At 38.2% G+C, this 20,760-nt stretch overlaps 1 protein-coding gene across 3 annotated transcripts; it reads left to right on the top strand.

The window, feature by feature from the left end:
- rbms2b (RNA binding motif, single stranded interacting protein 2b) lies at positions 1–20,722 on the top strand. 3 transcript variants are annotated; one of them, XM_044112004.1, is made up of 14 exons: positions 1–160; positions 7,166–7,365; positions 10,006–10,064; positions 10,677–10,768; positions 12,842–12,999; positions 14,317–14,396; positions 14,547–14,656; positions 14,743–14,789; positions 14,881–14,974; positions 16,412–16,462; positions 16,601–16,711; positions 17,350–17,430; positions 17,517–17,598; positions 17,676–20,722. In XM_044112004.1, the coding sequence occupies exons 1-13, from the start codon at positions 89–91 to the stop codon at positions 17,592–17,594; spliced, it is 1,233 nt and encodes a 410-aa protein (XP_043967939.1). In that variant the 5' UTR covers positions 1–88; the 3' UTR covers positions 17,595–17,598; positions 17,676–20,722. The 3 variants fall into 3 exon arrangements, with proteins under 3 accessions (XP_043967939.1, XP_043967948.1, XP_043967932.1); XM_044112013.1 differs by having other exon boundaries at positions 7,163–7,365; positions 12,848–12,999; XM_044111997.1 differs by having other exon boundaries at positions 7,163–7,365.
- Positions 20,723–20,760: the final 38 nt, after the last annotated feature.

Here is a 20,760-nt window from a genome sequence, read left to right as displayed (position 1 = left end):
GACTCCAATCACCGCCGCTGTTCTGGCTGAATTTCCCTGACTGACGTCAGCTGACTCTCCGCTCCTCCGGACACAGCGCCGCGTAAAAATGCTGCTCTCGGTGCCGCCAAGGACAGGAATCAGCCCATACGGCGGTTACTCCGGCAAAAGCCACAAGAAGGTAAAGAAGCAGCCTCAGACCACTTCTCTGTTCTCTCTACTGAAGTAAACCAGCCGTCGATGCGGCGCTGTTCGAGCTTTGGCTCTCCACTTAAAATCTGCTCTGCTGTTTTAAGCTGCAGTGTCCTTGAAATTAGATCACGTTGAAACTCTCTTGCCGGCTTTTGCAACGTTTGTATTTGCCTTTTTCTGTGCGTTTTTGTTACAGTGTAATAAAGCAGAGCGGACTCTGTTACATTGTTCCCTGTGGATCACTTGAGCAGTTTGCTTTCGTTTGTTCCGACACGGTCCACAGCTCTCTTCCTATTTCCAGCCTACGCAGAGAACAGTTTATAATTTCCCCCCTTAGGTGCGTCTAATAGGGAAAAGAAGCGCTGAAAAGCTTTTTTATTTTCGACGTTAATGTGAACTGAATCGAAAACCCGCGTCCTATCGTTTTGTTTATATTGGATTTAACACAAGTTTGTAAAGTTTTTTCTCTCTCTCTCTCTTTTACGCGCTCTATGATGCCCCACCCCTTCAGAAACGATTACTGAGGGTTTGCGTAGCGCTATAAGCAGAGGAAAGTATAGGGAGACTGTTTTAGATTACCATACTGTATGTACAGATTAGCTGAACAGTACAGAGACTCCAACCTGGAATAGTATGTGAGCTGTAATATTGATTGGCTTTGCTCTGTGAGATGAATAATTCATGAGGTTTAAATGATCTATTCTCTATTCCGCTGCTACAGAACGGACCATATATTTTACATAGAAACCTTCTGTAAAGGAAACGACTTAACCTATAAGATTATTTGCATCAATTAAAGTAGTTTAAAACATTCTCACTCTGGTCGCTTTTTGAAGATCAAATTGATATATATATATATACTGATTAAGTTTTTGAGCTGGAAATCATGTCAAAGAACTACTGTTCTGCAACAGCAAGTAGAAGCTAAATCAGCTGAAAATGGTCATAAACAAAAACAAACTTGCTTAAGTGCAGAAGCTTTCTCAACTGCAAGTCTTATGATAGATCTTAACGTTTATTAAATTGATACATTCATTCATACAACCCATACAAACCTGCGACTGACTGGTGACCTGTCCAGGGTGAACCCCACCTCTCGCCCGGAACGTTAGCTGGAGATAGGCACCAGCAACCTTCCCGACCCCACTAGGGACAAGGGTGTAAGAAAATTGATGGATGGATGGAACCCAAACAAACAAATCAGCTGTTCTGCTCGAAATGGCACGTGATGAATAAGAATAATGGTTGACTGAACCAAAGTCTTCAATTAATTTCTAATCAAAATGCTGAGCTAGGGTTTGTGACCAAAATAGTATTACATCTAGTTTTAAATTGAACAATGCATTTAAACTTGATAAAAAGGGAAACCGTTTGAATGGCTAATACTTATTTTCGTGGTGGTCTTTCAAAATTATATGAAAGAGTGCAAAAGGAAGTGCAATGTTATGAGTAAGTCCTTGGAAATCATCCAAAACAGCTGAAATCAAATGCTTCCCACCATGCCTGTGTCATTCCCATCACTTGCTCACAGCTGGAAGAAATTTAGATTGCCCGGATTAATGACCTGGAATTCCTGGAATCCTGGATTCAGATAATTTGTCCACTTCTACAGAGGCTTTCTTTTGAGCGATACTTGCACAATTCTTTTTCTCCTTTGGCTAAAGTCACCCTCAGAGGGGAGGCTTGTAAATCCAGCGTCAAGTGGTAACCCCTGTTCTGTGTCGTTTGTTAATGAGAAAAGAGTGAAGAGAAGAGAAAGATTAAGAGATACTGCCCTTTTTTCTCTGCTTCCCATTAACATCAGGCTTTTTTTTCTTCTTCCCGCTTGTTTCACACACACATTGATTTCTGCTAAAAGCTGTTTTAAATAGTTAAGAGGAAGAATAGATTAAGATGTGAGTATAAGAGCTTTAAGCTCTGGGACACTGAGGGTTCTCATTACTTTGTTTATCTGGTTCTTCTGTCCTCGCACTGCTGTACTTTAAGTATTTGAGATTTAATGGAACGAGATTCTACCTGTGATCTTTTCCACAGTGCCTTTAACCAATCAGGTATGCCATAGGAAATATCTCTGTATGATCCAATGTGACCTGGTTATATTCCTGAAATAACACACCACAATGCGGTCCTTAGAACTTGGTATTTAATAAATACTCCTAAACCAATTTCAGATATAATTTGATTGCATTAGGTTGTATATAATTAGATTTTGAAGTAATTCATTTTTTTCCTATTTGTGCAGTAAAAAGAATTTGTCCTGCAAAATAGGGTTGTAAAAATAACCCAAAAAGGACATTGGTTAGAAGATAGAAATGCTGATAAATAATGGAGAATGACCACTTAGTATATGAGTAAATTGTGGATTTACTTTTATGTATCATAAAGGATGAGGATATTTTAAATAAAGAAAAATATAGTATACTTTAGATTTTTAATAAATTACTAAACGTCTGACTGACACTGTATAAACTAAACCATGCTTATATTGCCAGGAAGATTCATCTTTGAAAAGTGAGACAAGTCTTTGCTATTAACTAGAAAGGTTCCACATCCTGCTCCCTTTGCACTTATTGTTCTGTTTGACCGGAAAAGCCCTTGAGTCACCTGGGGTCTGGCATCACATTCCCACCTCCAACTGTAATTATCTCATCAGTTTTCAGCTTTTGGCTATACACAGTCTTTGCACCATGCAGAGAGCCACTTATGTCACATTTCTATAAAAATGCTAAATAGTTGCTCTGCAGCTATAATTACTAAATCAGAGAATAAAGTGAATGTTGGTGATGGTATGTTTTTTAGATGCAAAGAATAGGAATGATCTGTTGTATGTTATATTGTAGAATATAGAGGTCTCATGTTGTGCATTTGTGACTCTGATTCCCACTGTTCTTTCCTGCTGCAAGAAATGTTGCAGAATGTTTTGGATTCATCCACTCTTAAAACAAAGTTATCTTTTAAAAGATTTACCTTGATACGATTGAATGGTGACACACTGGTGCATATCTACCTTTGCTTTAAACCGCATAAAAAGGTGCAATGCTGTATGAGGCATTTAACACTATAGGGCACATGATATAGCCACAAAATGAACAAAGAACATGGTGAAAAACATTTGCTGCTGCTTTGCTCCACAACTCAAAAGACCCAAATATCACTGCAATGACCCCAGCAATAACATCACCGAATCTTAAGCTAAGCTATCCTGTCTGCACTGTTGAAGAGTCACTCACTTTCACTTTGGCATGCTGGATGTGTGAAACTGCCAACGAAGCAGACTCATCTGACAACACTCAAAGAGAATTTCATTTCCTTCCCAGATGATGAGCTAATCTTTCGATCTGAAAGAAAAATAAAATGCAATAATGTCATGGCGAAAGTCATTTAGTCTTCCTGGTCCTGATGCAGCAGACACATGTGAAGTACAGACAGTTGATCCCAACACCATCGATTGTTCAGAACAGGAGTGCATCAAAGGTGACAAAAATACACCTTTGATGCATTTGATGTGGGAATAATGACAAATTGATGTGTGTTTATTCCCACATCAATGTGGGAATAAACACACATCAATTTGTCACTCTTAGACTTGGATAGCACATTTCACAGTTCCCTTCTTAAATGTTCTTGTGCTCTTTATGCATATTTGTTCAAGACTGCACTATTACATTTTAAGTCACCTTTCATGGCTGGCAAAGCACAATGAGCTGGAGCAGTTTGAGGGGGGTAGATGCGTATCTGACTCCTTGCCATCATTTTCTCAGATGAGGTTTAGCAGAGCGGTTTTAATGAGACTCTACCTTCTGACTTGGGTGCACATGAGAGGGATTAGCACTTTCCCCTAACAAGTTCAGATCCCAATTAGACAGGCCTCACCAGCCAAGCCTCGGCACTGGACTCTCCGGTCTCTCCCGTCATATCTTATCTCTCCAAGCTGTTGCAGGTGCATCCCTCCTGATTACCCTTTTCCTGCAGGAGAAGGCGAGGGAGTGCAGAGGAGGCAACTGTGATTGTGACTAAACAAATAGTGCACTGTTACCATTTTAATAAGCATTAAAGATTCAGGTGAAAGTAAATGGACTCTGCAAGCCACAGAAATTTTTTTACTTAAGGGGAATAAAAAGAGAGAGAGGCTAAAGTTTTGAAAAGATCATGCATCTGGATTTGAGGAATACGGAAAAGGTTTGGAGATTATTGATCCATTGTATTGATGACTGATTTACAATGTACTCACTGAGTATTTCTTGAAAATTATGTACGGTTTACTCACACAGAACTGAACACAATTAGCTCTGAAAAGCTCTGTGTGCTCCGTTTTAGAACATTGATGGACCTTGAGGTAAACCTATCACGTCTTTGATAAGTTTGAATTGCAGAGCATTATTTTATTTAACAAACAAATGTCTCAAAGATGCAGGAACAGTCACAGTCAATGATGATTGTGAGTCTGTAGAAAAGTTTTTAGTTGTCTAAGAACTGATTGACAAATCTAAGCAAAGCCATATCATTAGTAATTCACATACAGTGTACTTAAACATTTCGCATTTATATTTTTTCCTAAATACTTTCTCATTTTGGGATTACAGTATGTCTTTTTCTAGGTCTTTTGAGAAACTGGCAGAGACTAAATAGCCTCATAGACTTCTGCTCCTTTTAGTTTTTTGCAGAAAGATCAATATTGGCTTTTAGAGCTAACCTTCCTTTTATTTCTTGGAAAGAAGTACATGCTGGGGAAACCACATAACTTGCAAGAGACTACTGTAGTTCAATAAATTTGTCAATAAATGTTTAATGTGCCTTTGTGTTTTTATGAGAATCCATCTGTCCTTTACTCATAGAAATATATTCTTTTCTGGTTTACGTTTTTTATTGTCCATGCTTCTGTCTCACCTATGGTTTTTTATGACTTAGTCAGATGCAGTCTATAGCTACCCCAGCTCTGATCCAATACGCCCTACTGACAGATAAGTTTAATATCAAGATGTTTAATCAATATATAATAGAAGGGAAAGCTGTACTGCATAGTTTTATAGAGCTATGCACCATAAATAATTTTTTACTGCATTTTATTAGATTTATAGTTAGATAGAAAGATACAGTGCTATTATAGCAAATGCTATACTGTTTTTGTTCATTTAATCATCCCAGTCCTTTGCTGTAAACTTTCTGATTAAAGACAATTCATTGAGAAGATGTGACTTTCCTGAGGAAAGTTGGATTTTGGTTGCTAAACAATAAAAATACAGTGAGAATTAACAGAGAGTTGTTAGTTGTTGGTTGTTGGATTGCTGGGATAAGTCATATTTGAATTGATCCATTGTATTGATGACCTTTCAGTCAAAAAACAAAGGAGAAAAAAAATAAGTGTGCACCCCTACTTTTGAAAATGAGCAAGCAGCTGCTCCACTTGTTCCATAGTGCAGGTGCCTGTAGCTTCTCCAAAATATTGACTGCGTTGTCTTCAAGTTGCTGCGCAATGATTAGATCATTATTTGTGCCAATATTTAGCTTCCTGGTTGATGTATCGCTTCAGTATTTCCAGATGACATTCTTTCCTCACAATGTCATCCATTTAGTGAAGTGCACCAGTGTCTCCAGCTCAACAACACTGGTGCCAAAGCATGATGGTGCCACCCATGTACTTCACAATTATGATGGTGTTCTCAGGCCGTCCTCTTGTCCTCCAAATTGTAGCAGTGGCCATAACTTCACTTCAATTTTAACTTAATTAGATCACAGTATGTCTCAAAGTTCTTTGTGCCTGAGGAAATATGCAAACTGTAGTCTGTCTTTTTTATGTAAATACCTATCTTTGGTCTTTAGAATGCTAATTTGCTGTCTTTTATAAACACATCTGATATTTAGGCTTAGTAATCAGGATACTAATAGGGAGTGATGGGGAGAAAAAGATGGGATAAAAAAAAAAGTTCTATCAGCTCAGGTTCCAGAGAGGCTAAAATGCTTGTTTAAAAAAAGAATGTCTTAAGTTGCTTTTAGAAAGCAACTTAACTTGCCTTAAGTTGCTATTTGCCTTAAGTTAAACTATTTGCGATCGATGGATTGTAAATAGTTTGGGAGTTCATTCCACAGTCTTGGTCCAACAGCTTGGAAGGATCTGTCTCCTCTGGTGATATATCGAGTATGAGTACATTTATATTCACTCTCTGTTTATGTTCACATTAGTGTAGTGTGCCTAAAAGGGGTGAAACAAAAGCATGGATCAGCAACTCAAGGTCATTTTTGGAGAGAATTGCTCCAAATTTGGCAATGTTGTGCAGCTAGGAGAAGCGGGTCTTTAGAAGTTATATGGAGTATTTTTCTAGGAACTTGGCTTCATCAAAAATAACTCCTAGATTTTTCACATTAGTCTTTGATGTCTTGCTAACATAGGTAAGTGATGTTTGGTCAGGGAGCTCAGTTTGTGGACTTCAGACATCTTAAAGGAACAATAAGTTTAAATATGTTCTGCAAACAGGTGGTAAGAGACATCAGTAAAGTACCCATGTGCAGATGCATTTTGATGTAATAGTTTTGCAATGAAATGCACCATCACAGTGATGCTTTTAATTGTTCCATAGAGGTTATCCAAACTGAGGAAATGACGCTTTGTGCAGTTCGGGCTTCAAAACAGTGCTACTTTCCAGTTTTATATTAGGCAGACACCTTCACTTTCTGTTTTTTAATCTTGTTTAAAGATTTTAAGTAACTCTGTACAACTAGTTTTACTTGTTTTTAGATGTTTTTTAAATTCCTGTCTTGTTAGCTTTTACTTAATCCTCTCTTTTTATGTACCTTTCATTCTCTGGTCTATATTCTGTTTGATTTTATGGTGTTGCTTTTTGGCCAATATTAATAGTTTTTTTTAATAGTGGCTATTTACAAAGAACGATACATAATGCTTTTTAAATAACTTGTTTGGGTATGACACAGTATCAAAATGAATATTTCCTCTATAATTGCACAGTTTTAAATTGGACGACAATTTCTTTTTCAGCAGACATATGTGGCTCCCTCCAACCATCAGATGGCTCCTCCAAGTCCCAACAGCAATAGCAACGGCAACAGCAACACAACTACCTTCAGCAATGGCAGTGGCAACAGCAACAGTGGAGCAGAGCAGCTCAGCAAAACCAACCTTTACATCCGTGGCCTGCTTCCACAGACCACAGACCAAGATCTGGTCAAGCTCTGTCAGCCGTGAGTCACACAAAAACCAGTGCTCCCACACACCCAGTAAATCTCCCCAGCTGTCCACCTTGAGCGGGAACCAGGGAAGCAGGGTTGATTAGGTTAGATCTGAGTGATGAGTGATAGACTGAATGGTTGTAATGACAGCATCAAAAAATTCAATAGATGGAGGAGGTAGTTGCACTAAAAGTGCATTAATGCTTTATATTTTTTGCAATACAGTCTGATAAAAGTCGGACTCTATTGTGCAAAGTAAATGTCACATTCTGCACTATGGATAACACAATGTGGCTCATCCGTGTGTGTGTGTGTAAGGCTTGAAAAATGTCAAACATCAAACAACAGCATTATCCAATCCATCTGATATATTTGTTAGGGCTATGGTTAGAGAGCAGATCAAAATGCTGAGGGCTGAGATGAATGATTCGTCTTTACCTAATTGAATTCTGGAGCCTGGTGATGAGAACCAGGAGAGCAGGGAGAGAAATGGAGGGAAGAAAGCAGAGTGGAGAAAGATTGAAAAAAGGAGGGTAGAGAGGCAGGGCAAGGCCCGTTATTTTACAGCTGTCTGGAAGATATGGCTCACATGAGACTGCCCAACCCAACAGGAAACAGCAAACCCAGGGGAAAGGGAAAGACAAACAAGGGCAGTGGTGTGGGGGTAGTGGGTCGAGGACGTGGAGAATCGGAGGGGGGAGGAGTGTCAGGTGGTGTTGCGTGGGGGTAGTTCTCATATTTCTGCTTTAACGGGGCAGATAAAGTCATTGCATGAAATTAGCCTCTCAGCAGTGCACATTATGATCAGTGTGATTCTCTCCTAAACTAGACTGAAGGAAGAGACTGTTTTCTATAGAAGTAGGAAATAAATAATGCTGTATTAGCATATAACTCAGGAAGGGAATCAGACTTTGTTAGCTTTGTTTAACATTCAGTAAATGTGCACACAGACACTCCCAACATCCCCCACTGAAAGTGTCTGTATGCTGAGATTTACTATGTACAAAGTTTATAATGAGAGGAGGGAATGTGGCTTGAATCTCCTCCTCTGGCTCCTGCAGTTTTCTCTCTGGGAGCTCTGCTGCAGCTCTGGTTCTTGACCTTTCTTGCCTTTGGTTGTTAGCAATGGATGGATGCTGAGTTGGACTGTGTAAGATGTGGTAAAGTCTCACACTTGAATAAATATATAGCCTTCCTTTCACACTGCAACATGAAGAGTGAGAGCTTTGAGCGCAACTTAGTTAACTCCACTGTGTGAGCAGCAACTATGTCAGCAGAGCTCCGAGGCAAAAATGCAGCTTAGATGTAAAGTAGTAGAAACAGACCAATAATTATGGGATGTCCATACAGACCAGTTGCTGGTATTTTACATCTTACCATCGGAAATGTTGTGGAAATAACACACAAACAGTCCTACAGGAATATAGTTAAATGGTATGGTTGATTAAGGTAGAGTAGGTCTTCTTAACTTGGTATTTACCAAAAGTATTGACACTGCATTGAATTAATTTCACCTTCATTTACATTACAGCTACAAATTTCAACATGTTTTATTAGGTTTGTATGTGATAACACAAAGTAGAATATATTTGTGCCATAGTAAAAATGACATTTAAAAATCAGTTAATAAAAATGTGGCTTACATTTTGCTTTAAATGTTTGTTTCATTTTTTTGAACCACTTTTCTCTGCAACGAGAAAGTGATTTGGATAGTATATTCAATTAAAATAATTAAATGTTATGCTCATTGGCAGTTTCAATAGTCTTATGCAAAGACAAAAAATTGAAGCAGAAGCAATTGTAGTTTGGAAAAAACCAGTTTGCAGTAATCTACTAGATAGATTGGCAGATTACAGTTTTAGCAACTCATCTCATAATCCTTTAAAAAAACTGTGAAAGAGCCTCTCTGTTGCCTAAGTAAAACTTGCCAGTAGTTCGATATTGTTGGGTATAAATCTGATTGCTTTGCAGGGGGCACTAAGACCCAGTGGAGCATATAGGAGTTACCCACAGAAAAGCTGGTTAGTTGAATGGGAGCATGGCTCAGAGCCAGCATTGGACAGGACAGCCAAGGAGAGGCATATCACATTACACTGGATGCACATGCCTGGAGAGATAGGAACTGATAGACACTACTGCATGCAGAAGCATTTGCCTATGTCAGCCATTATCCCTTTTTCCTTTGCAGTTTCTTTATGCACCAAACTGAGTAGATATGGATTATTATTAAGGTGGTCTGTTGTGAGGTCTGTAAATGCAACAGGGAACTTTTTTAAACCACTTTTCACATCATGTTGAATCCCCTGTTGAAGTACAACTCTATCAATATTTCGCATGAGCTGGAAGGAATAAAGATGGAAAATCTTTAATTCTGCCTTGCATGCAGAAACACACAGGACATTACTCTCAGTTCATTAAATTTACCTTCTGTCCTTAAAGATTTCCTGATACATACAATTTATTATCAAGTTGCATAACTGCATACAATGTCACTAATGATAAAGCAAGAGTTAAATTCATGAACAATACATGTATTGAACCTGGAAAAAAGTCAGATTATCTCAGCAATATTTCATAGTACTAAATTGTTAAATATAAATGTCAGGCATTGTACCAGAATGACCAGTGGATTTAAACTTTGTCATTTTGCAGGTATGGGAAAATTGTGTCCACCAAAGCCATCCTGGACAAGACTACCAACAAATGCAAAGGTGAGACATATTTAAAAAAAACATTCCTTTGGGATTAATACAGTTAGGTTTAAAAGTATTCATACCACTATCAGATTTAGTTTTGAAATTAATTTAATTCAACCAAGAAATTTTACTTCTGATCTGAAGGTTCTCAACCAGATTTAAGTCAAGACTTAGCCTCTCAAAAAATGTTAAAAAGGCTTTCGGTCAGAAGAATAAAGCATCAATCCATGTCTATACCCACATATTCTTACAAGGTCACTGGAGGGGTCGGTGCCTATATCCACCGGTCATTGGGTGACAGATACGGTACACATTGGACAGGTCGTTGGCCCATTACAGGGCAACACAGAGACACACTGTACAAACAAACTTAAACACACACTGACACACAAACACAGGGGTGTTTGGGGGCTTTTAGAACATTCTAGTATGCTGTGAAAATGAGGATGTGAAAAATGTCCTCATTTTTCCATTTGTCCTGATATCGAAGGTGTGTCATCATAAAAATGTCCTGATATGTCACAAAAACAAGTACATGCATACATACCCACACACATACCTGAGAGCAATTCAAACTTACCACTTAGCCTAACATGCTTGTCCTTTTTTGTGTTTTGATTTCTTCAGGCTATGGCTTTGTGGACTTTGACAGTCCAGTCTCAGCACAGAAAGCAGTGACAGCGCTGAAGGCAGTTGGAGTACAGGCCCAAATGGCCAAGGTGAGCCATCATAAAATCATAAAATATGCTCTCATAATATATGCTGGGTTTATTTATTAAAACAGCTTGATTTATCCATAATTCTTTTTATGTGGTATTTTTACAATGCCTTAAAAAAAACATCTTTTGTATGTAGCTGATTTTCTTCTCTTTTTTTCATACGATACCATTGATCATCAGCTGTATGCTGTTGGACAGAAGAGTAATGCTAAAGTATAATAAGAGAAAAAAGTCTCTAAAAGGCATGAAGCTGCCTAATGTCATGTAATGTTACACAACTTCTGTTTCACTAGAATGGCTATAATAAAGTAACCTTAAATAAACTGCTTTAAAAAAAATTTTTCTGGCCGTCATGTGGTTAATAATTTTTTATATTGGGAGTAGACGCTATTCCATGCCACTCTCCGAGAGAGGGTATTAAACAGGACTTTATTATAATTTAAAAACGAAACAAGTTAATGTGGAGCTGAAATTGTCAACCGGTTTTAGCATCTTACACTGGTGACCAGTACATTTAGCATGGCTAGAATTACAAAAACAAGTCTTAAACTTTCCAGTTATTTTAAAGAAAAGCAGAGGTATAAACCCATCAACAATCAAGACAAAAGAGCATTCATTGAGTTATTTTTTAAGAACACAGAATTCCAAAATAATCAAATTTTTTTAAATGAAAGTGTAATATTTAAGTCTAGAAATAAAACTTTACTCTAATAAAGCTGTTTAGTTAACAACATGCTAACTTATTTCCACTGCGTATCCCCTTTATAATCTTTAATTTGCTCTGTGCCAGTGCCCATGTGTTTGCTGCATGCTGAGTCGTTCGGGTGTGCTTCTAAATCTGTGTCATAATCCACCGAAGGATACCTGTTTCCACAAACAAGACCCCACAGACACATGCAGAGATACGTGTGTGTTCACAGTAGTGACGGTGACTGGGGAGCAGGTCCCATGGGTTGCTCCCTGGACTCCCTTTACAAAGGAACTGCCTGTTCTCCCCTATGGCTTCTGACTCAGTGTCTGAGCAGCTTCTCAGTCAGCAAGGCATAGTGCCCAGCCACCCGCCCTGTCAACACACAGACACACACACACAGAGAACTTGACAATCACGCGTGCACTTCAGCAGCCGTGCCTCAACTGGATTATCACATGCACTCACAGTCACGCACAGCTGACAACACCCTGGGAAAGCTGATCTTACATTAAGCCGGATCACTGACATTCATACCGCCTCTCGCTCACAAAATAGCTCAATTTCGCTCAAACCTTGTGTCGGAGTTTACAAGGAGGCTCATGCTTGCGTCAGCATGCTCTCCGACTCACTTACAACTGAAGTTTGCAGCAAGGTTTTCTCTGTTCACTCGTCCTACATTACAGGAAGAGAGAGGAAGGTGAAGGAGAAGTCACCTTCCTCATAGGTCGCAGAGATTACACATGCATTATTCATAGCATGGAAATTAACTTGCACTGCATTAACTGACTTTTAATCACATCGCAGATGATAAATATGCATAATAGCCAGAGGTGATATAAAGTGAGCATCTTACAAGACACTGTAGGTCAAATAAAAATTTGTTTGAATAGCACGTAAAACACAGAAGAAATTAGTTCTCAAAAACACAAGTGTCATTTATGAGGTAATTTCATTTAGTTTTTTAATGATTTCAAATGCTGATCTAGGAGAAATAAATAATTCACGTTGATATAAAAAAACGTACTTGCAAATAAGATCAGGATTAGTTATATGTTACATTTACCAAGGAAACAGGATGTTTTTCCTCTCAGACATTCTGCTCTCACCACAAGAGAGAAAATCAGCATTTCAGACCATTTACAAAAGAAACTGTTTGAAATTTCAATTTACGTTTGCATACCATAATTTACTTTACTATGTTTTCATTAATCATCTGCTATAATATGATTTCAATATTATTTTATGCAATAAAATACTTCACCTTTAGGGCAATGTCAAATTTTACATACAGCACATACATTTTTGTGGTATTTATGGTCACAAAGAAGCAAACAGCAAAGTCTCCTTTCCATTTATCATGTTGTGTCTTTGATTGTGGTCAGCAACAGGAGCAGGACCCCACCAACTTGTACATCTCTAACCTGCCGCTCTCCATGGATGAGTCAGAGCTGGAGAACATGCTGAAGCCCTTCAGTCAGGCCATTTCCACTCGTATCCTCCGTGACTCCAACGGGACCAGCCGAGGGGTGGGCTTTGCCAGGTAGAACCTTTGTGTTTATCAGTCACATTTAGTCCTGGTAAGGATGTGTGGAAAGACGCACAATAAATTCATCATTATTTAGAGATGGAAAATTTCATGAAATCAGGCACAGATTTTAAGGGCTTTTAGAAGGAAACCAGGCGCACAGCATCACATTTATTCTTCCATAATTCACAGTGGGAATGAAATGTGAACGTTTATTCATTATTTCATGTTAGACCCTTTGGGAAACTTTTAGTTCCTGCCATAACATTTTGATGCATTACAGAATGTCAGAACCCACAGCAGGTGATCAATCATAATCACACAGACAGTCATAGGTCAGCTTGTTTACTATTCTCCTGTGCAAAGAACATGTCATTGTTGTATGGAAAATCAGAAATTTTGCACTTGGTACACTTTTACCAGCTAATATCCATGCAATTTCCTCTGAGGAGCGGTAGCTCACAGTAAAGGAGATGTATTTTTATTTTTTTTATTTTTTTTAGAATGTGAGCTAATAAAGTGAGGGGAAGTCCATACGCTCTGTGATTGGTCAGAATCTGAGTAGTGTGGAGGTGTGCATACATAGACTGCATTAGCAAAGTAGTCCTAATAAGGCTCTTTTTTACAGATCCACATTGAGATTTTTTTTAAAGCTCTCATCTTTTCCAGAGCACATTGTTCCAATTAAATCCAGGTAGGCTTAGATAAACGTCATAGATGTACATTTGTGTTGGTTTGACAAATTAGTTTTTGCCTGGATTGCTTCCAAACAACCAGTCAGTATGTAGACAGCATCTAATGGTTGCTGTGGAGAACTGATGACCCCAAGATGCCACTCTTTGCCACAGCTCTCTGATAGTAACTTTGGAGATTTGTATTTTACCCATCCTTACTATCCTTCTTATTAAGTCTGGTCACAAGATAAACATGTGATTGTTCATCCTTGTGGCTAAGAGAAATGGGCCTCTGTCATGTTGGGCCTCTGTCATGTAACTTTGATGCACCAGAAAAACAGGAATTTACGGATTACAATGTCCTCAATACTGTGATCAGCTTAGGTAACAGTAAGGTAAAAATATATATTTTAAATGGTCACAAAGCAAGAATATAAATTATTATTACAACTGAATTTTATTCAGTCCACCGAATAAACTAACATAAATTAAAAGAGTGATTTTAAAAAAATGAAACGTTTTCGAGTGATACCAGGCTTTTGCAATACAAGAAAACATTATTTTAAATCTTTTTGCACATCTTTTCATAATATCATCTTTACATAATCAGAGCAGCCTGGCTGTCATTTCAAGTTGAAATGTTTTAATTACTTTTCAGGATGGAGTCAACTGAGAAATGTGAGGCTATCATCCAACATTTTAATGGAAAATATATCAAAACTCCTCATGGAGTTCCAGGTGAGTTTAGATTTTGTTACTTGCTTTGTCTTTTCCTTTTTCTAAATCCCATGTTGATCAGGTCCAAAAATCAATATAGCCCAATGCGAATAATGTTAGTGATGGTAACCACGAGCTGGCATGATGATTTGTTATTAACTCCTGATTTAGTGCCGACAGAACCTTTGTTGTGTAAATTTGCTGACGGGGGCCAGAAGAAGCGTCAGAGTCAAGGCAAATACCTTCAGAACGGTCGTTCCTGGACAAGAGATTCTGAGTCTGTGAGTTTGTTTATAACCTTTAGCAAAAATGACTTTGATAATAACCCCCCTTGTGGTTAAATACTTACAATGTTGTTTTTGTACAGGGAGGAATGACTCTCACCTATGATCCCACCACAGCCCTACAGAACGGGTCAGTGCTGCACCTCTGGTCCATTGCATTTAAAGTTATAAAAACTGGGATTATATGACTGTCTCTAAGAGCTGTATGTGTCTTTGTGTAGTTTCTATTCCTCTCCCTACAGCCTTGCACCTAATCGGATGATCGGACCGGCCTCCCTCTCCCCATACATGCCTTCCCCCGTGTCCACCTTTCAGGTATATGAGGATTATTTCTGGGAAAATATTGTCATGTAAATGTACTTTGTCAACCTTGTAAATAAAGAATTTAATCTGATACAAGCTGACATAAACTGATTTTTAGTTTGTCCTTAGATCATTTTCATTAAATATAAAATTTTTTTGTACATATACAACAAAAGATATAATAATAAGCCAGATTTTATCTCTGAAAAACAGTCAAAAAACATAGGAGAGGCACTTTTACAAAAGTTTTATTAATCGGGATTATAGTCCATACATTTTCCTACTAGAGACACATGGACCACCATGAAACATTGTTATTTATGCCTTTATATGTGAGAGACTAGGTTATTGTAACCACATATTCACCTGCCCGGAGAAACATGTTAGGACTTCTTCAGGTTGCGCAAAGTGATGCTGCCAAGTTTCTGGACAAGTTGCCAAAATTTTCATCACAGCGCTTGTAGCCCAGCTACACCGTCTCCCCATTCACTTCCGATACAAGATCTTTGTTCTTCCTTGTGGAGCTCTAAAGGGACAAGGTCTCTATAAATCAAAAATGTTACAAACTTGTGTCCCTAACAGACACCCGAGGTAACTATGAAGCAATTGGGTTGCCAGCCATGATGACTAATTATTTGCTGCCAAGAATCTAAGAAGTCCCTGGAAAACAATCCACCTTGTGGGTTGTCTATGTTTTTTTCCGTAATTACACCTCTGAATCGGTGACTCATTCATACATCTATAAGTTACTGTATTATGAAAACCGATGATCCGCTAACACTGTGTTTCTTTGCAAACACAAAAGTTGCCTCTTTATGTGTATAATAGACATTGTATTTTAGATGCAAAGTCACTGCCCCATGTTGCCATATTGATCAAAAAATTAGCTTTTTGAAATGGCTGAACTTACACAATTTATGGCATAACACTGAATTCCTGTCTATTAGAAAAATTAAGTACACTCTTGTTGTTTCCACAGCAATTAAAATGTAATGTGTGGTGCCTAAAGAGTGCTGGTAATCAGGTGTGCTTCATTAAATGGTTATCAACAAGTGTGGCCGGCCCTATAAACACAGTTTTGGCAGTTTTGATAAACTGCCAAAACTCAAGAGTGTTAGCAAAACGCCAAGATGAAAGGACATCAGGCCCCAGAAATCCAACATAATGACAGCATTTCTAAACTATTTAAGCCCATCATTCAACACTTGGGATGATTATTCAAACATGGAAACATTTCAGATCGCCTTTCCTGTAGTTGACGTCTGATCGGATTCCCCTCTTCAAGACAGTGTTTCTTAAACATTGTTGGGCTGTATTGAAGATCAGAAAAGACTCTACAAATAAAACAAATAAAATAAAATGACAGAAAAAAAAGAAAGCATATTACTCTTAAATGAAAGATGTGTGTTCATACTTATGTTATCTGCCTTCTCTTCCCTGTTGCTGCAGGTACACAATCCGTCCTGGCTACATCATCAGTCATACATCATGCCTCCCACAGTGAGTTTCTCTAAACCTCTCAGTCTGTCATTTTTGCAGCTAAGCACTATTCTGCCGTGTTCACATTTTGTGCCACCACCTTCAATGGTCTGTCTGGAAATGTCTCTCCAGCTGTGTCTGTTGCACTCTTCCCCACAGGGAGCAGTCCTCGCGTCAGGAATGGAGCACTCCATGTCCATCCAGCCAACCTCCATGATAGGACCTCTGACACAGCAGCTCAGTCACCTTTCAATGGGCAGCAGTAACACAGTGAGTAGACGTGGAGCTGCCAACGGCATTTTACTGATATAGCTCTGCTGAACAGCTCTTTTAAAATTTTTTGTCTAAGAGTAGAAACAGGGATGTCTAAACCCTCAAATGCATAAAATTTTTCAGCTTTCCAATACCAGTAAGTTAGGATAGAAGTGAATATTTCTTTCACAGTATTACAGAAATACGTACGTGCACTTCATTTATTTGTGAACATGTTATTTTAAATGAAAATATATATATATATCCTCTAACAGATATAGATATTAGTTGTGTAATGCTAGATAAAAGGTGGGGAAATCTGGAAAATATTTATCAGGTCACAGAAACAGAGATGATGCATGTGCCATTTCCATTTCCGTATGTTGAATTGGTCAGACATCACTTTTCAGCCAAGGTGTTTAATAATGCCAAGTGGTTACCTCTCGTCTACCTGTTTAAATGTTATTCACTCAAATAAACACAAAATTAAATGACAAATTTTTTCCCCCTCTGAGCATCAAGAAAACATTTTTTTTAATCCTGCTGTGTAATCTGTAGATAATTACCCAGCTGTATTTTTACTATTAGTGTACATTTGTTAGTAATAGAAAAATATTGAGCTCTTTCATGAGATCAATATCTCCACTTCCCTCCAGTATATGCCTGCGAATGCGTCTATGCAGGGTCCTTACCTACCCCCATACACTCAAGTGCCTGCCACCAACATCTCAGTGGAGGTAATGTCTACTTTCTCAAAGTTTATTGTTAAAATTCTGTGATTAAGTTAAATCACTTATGGTTTGATCGCTGTTGTTTCTCCAAGGAAAGTGCCGTCCAGCAGCCTGTTCCTATTGGTACTCCAACAGAACACACAGCGTACTCCTACCAGCATAACAAATAAAGAGGTTGGTTTGCATCTTTGCTTTCGTTGTTTGTTCTATTGTAGCAGAGGCTGCTTTTCATTGGCTGCTCTCTGTCGCAGATCTTATTTTTTCTGGAGCCTGGAGTGACTGTCCAAGGGTCCAAAGTGTTGAAGCCAGGCTTGGAGATCAGGCAGACATGGACTGTTCCATATAAAGGACAAAAGAAAAGAGACATTTTCCATGAACTTATATTTCAAACCAAACTGGACAATAGTGGGAAAAGAGGACGACCTGAACAAGGAGCGTCTATTTTGATAAGAAGTCCAACACACTACTCACTTTAAAGGTTTTACATCCCGCACACGGGTTTCTGATGTTACGCTAGTGATGTAGAAGGAAGCCAGGAAAAATAATATCATGTTTTGTTTTGACATTTTGTAAAGTATGCTGAAATCCCTTCCTCTTTTTGTCTGATGTTCTCAGATGTCTAACTGCCTTTTTGTACATTGTTTTTCCAGTTTTTTAGTTTTTTTTTTTTTTTTTTTTTGTTCTGATCCGTGCAAATATTTGATTGAAGTACTTTTAAGCTGACAGCTCTTTTATTCTCTTGGACAGGTGGCTAGTTTATCAGTCAAAAAGCCTTATTTAAGCTGGTGTGTCTCAAATAATTTATAGTCTCAACAAAGCTTCAGACAATCACACAGTAAGAAGATTTCAAGACAGGGAAAACTTTGATGACAGATTTGTCTCTGGTAAAAGAATGGCATAGATTTAAAGCATTCCAGATACAGAGGCATGCAAAAAAAAAAAAGAAGAAAAATTTTAATTTCTTGTTGCATGTGTGTAGCTCCGCAGCCAAAGGACATGACCCACAAAACACATAAACTTAAAAACATCATGCTTAATTTATCTTCATGTAATGATTCCTAAGACATGCAGAAATGTACTTTTTGTCTGTGTTCCTGCCTTTGAATTTTGGTTCTTTGTTTGCAAGCAGTGATTAAGATTTTAAAGACTTCACTTTTGCATGACAATATATTTTATTCACTCCGAGTTGTTCCACACAGTACAATCCGAAGCTGGTAAACAGGGATCAAGGCACACATAGCTGCCTGTAAATAAGAGACACATGCATTCAGATTTCCTTTGGATTTCCTTTATTACCAATGAAGAATCGCCTTAGTTGTTTTGCTCACGTCAGTCCAACTGCTCCGGAGTTTTCCTCCCGTCCATTTCAGAAAAGATGAAGCCGAATTTCTCCAGAACCTCATGAAATGGATTTTAAGAAACAGGACTGAGATGCTTGCAATTAGAGTAAGGAGACTGTGGCTCTGACCTGTTTTATCTAAAAAAACAAAAACAGAACACTATTAAGGTGATTATTTTTGGGCTGGTATAGAGAAGCTTTAAATCTGTACTGGCCGTTGCTGTAAGTTTTTCCTATTTTGGTTTTAACCTTTGTTGTTTGAAACATTTTGTTATTTAAAGGTCTTCTTTTTTATATGTACTTTTAAAAAATGCTCCTATCTTTCAGAGGCTTTGATTTTATTTTTGATAGGGTGTTGTGTTGAAAAGTAGATTGAAGAGATTTCCTTTTTTTTTCTTTTTCTTCAGATAGTGATTATTTGTATGTTGTCCGAGTTTCTCTATTGGTGTAAAAAGGCTTTAATGCGCCCAGAGACACTTTTCATTCCGTCTTGTGTCACACATGTTGGCACCTTACATGCCTGACTCCAGATCATTCGTAATGCCAGATTCAGATTGTTACACAGTTGAAACCGATGCAGTTGGGATCAGTGAAAAAAGAAAAAAAATCCTCAAAACCTCAACTTACCTTATTCTGCTCAAGCAACGTAGTCTTAGTTCTGTGTGTAAGGTTGAAAGGCAGTCACCACTGACAGACTGCTCACAGCTGGTACTGTGTCTTCACCCTTTAACCCATCTGTCCATTCTTCTGAAACTATGCCTGATGTCTGGTGAACTATGCAACTAATTTATTATCTGAGTAAATGCAATACTAAAAACACCCAAAAGACACCTCAGATTGCTTCACTTTTACGGCTTTTACCTTTCTTCATAAAGATGTTTTCCTTTTTTAAACGCATTTTTGGGCTCATGCTCTTTAAAGTACCTTCAGTTGGTAGAGAAAGTGCCTGATTGACCGGCGTTTTCTCTATAAAGAGTGAAGTAATAGTTTCCCTGCCACTCTCCTTCCTGTTGCTGTGCACTGCCGGTCAGCTGGCTAAAAGAAGGCTACTATGTTTTTCCCATACTGACGAAAAATACCAATTCAGACCAAAAAAACTAAAGAATCCCGCCCCCAGTCACTCCTAATCAATGCTTATTTAAAGCTTTGAGCAGGATGGCTAAGCAGAAGCAGCTATATTATGTTATACATTTTTTTTAAATTGCTTCAGCAATGTAATTTTACCATTGAATATTAGTACTTTCAGTTGAGGCTTTCATACCATCAGAATCTCATATCTGATCCTGTCTGCAAATCTGGTCCGGTCATTGTTGGCTGAGTTGCAACACTAAAAAGGAACAATGTCAAATTAAGGGTTTTAAAAGAACTGCAGGAAATTTATGCGGTCTGGCAAAACATGACAGGTGTAATTTTGTATGCACAAAGACATGACGTGATTTGTGAATTCAATCCATGCAGTTTCATGGTTTTTCATTGAGATATGTGTTACAGTTTGCTGTAAAAAGATTTTGAAAGTTTTCTTTGAAACAGGAAACCAATGTTCACTTAAAAAGACAGAAGGACTCATTCAGAAATGCCTTAGATTTCGCTAGCAGGGGTTGGGAAACGCTACTCTGTCGTACCAGGTTTCTTTCTCTGGGCTTGTTTTCATGCACTGCACATGTTAGAATTGTCATTTCAGACCTAAACATGGAAGTAAAAATGTTGGCTTGAGTATAAGTTCATGCTGCTACTAATTTGGGATTTCTGTCTCCTACCTAAAGGTCACTCAATACATATGAGGTCAACTTGTAAACTTTTTTCAACGTCCACGAATGCTTGTTTGCTGCATCACTTTCTCCTCAGTAATGCTTGTGCCATGATGCAGGATTTTTGTTCTGCTGACAAGAAGGGGAAAGCATCCCTAGTGTGAAGTTGCTTCTTGGTTTTGAGATTTTCAATAAATTGTTTTTCACTGTAGTTTGTGTTTAATCCCTCATAGGAGCATCCCGGTAAAT

The sequence above is a fragment of the Gambusia affinis genome, linkage group LG01 (assembly GCF_019740435.1).
Source record: "Gambusia affinis linkage group LG01, SWU_Gaff_1.0, whole genome shotgun sequence".
Classification (NCBI taxonomy): domain Eukaryota; kingdom Metazoa; phylum Chordata; class Actinopteri; order Cyprinodontiformes; family Poeciliidae; genus Gambusia; species Gambusia affinis.
Note: the sequence above shows the minus strand (reverse complement) of the source record. Positions and strands in the feature narration are given on the sequence as shown.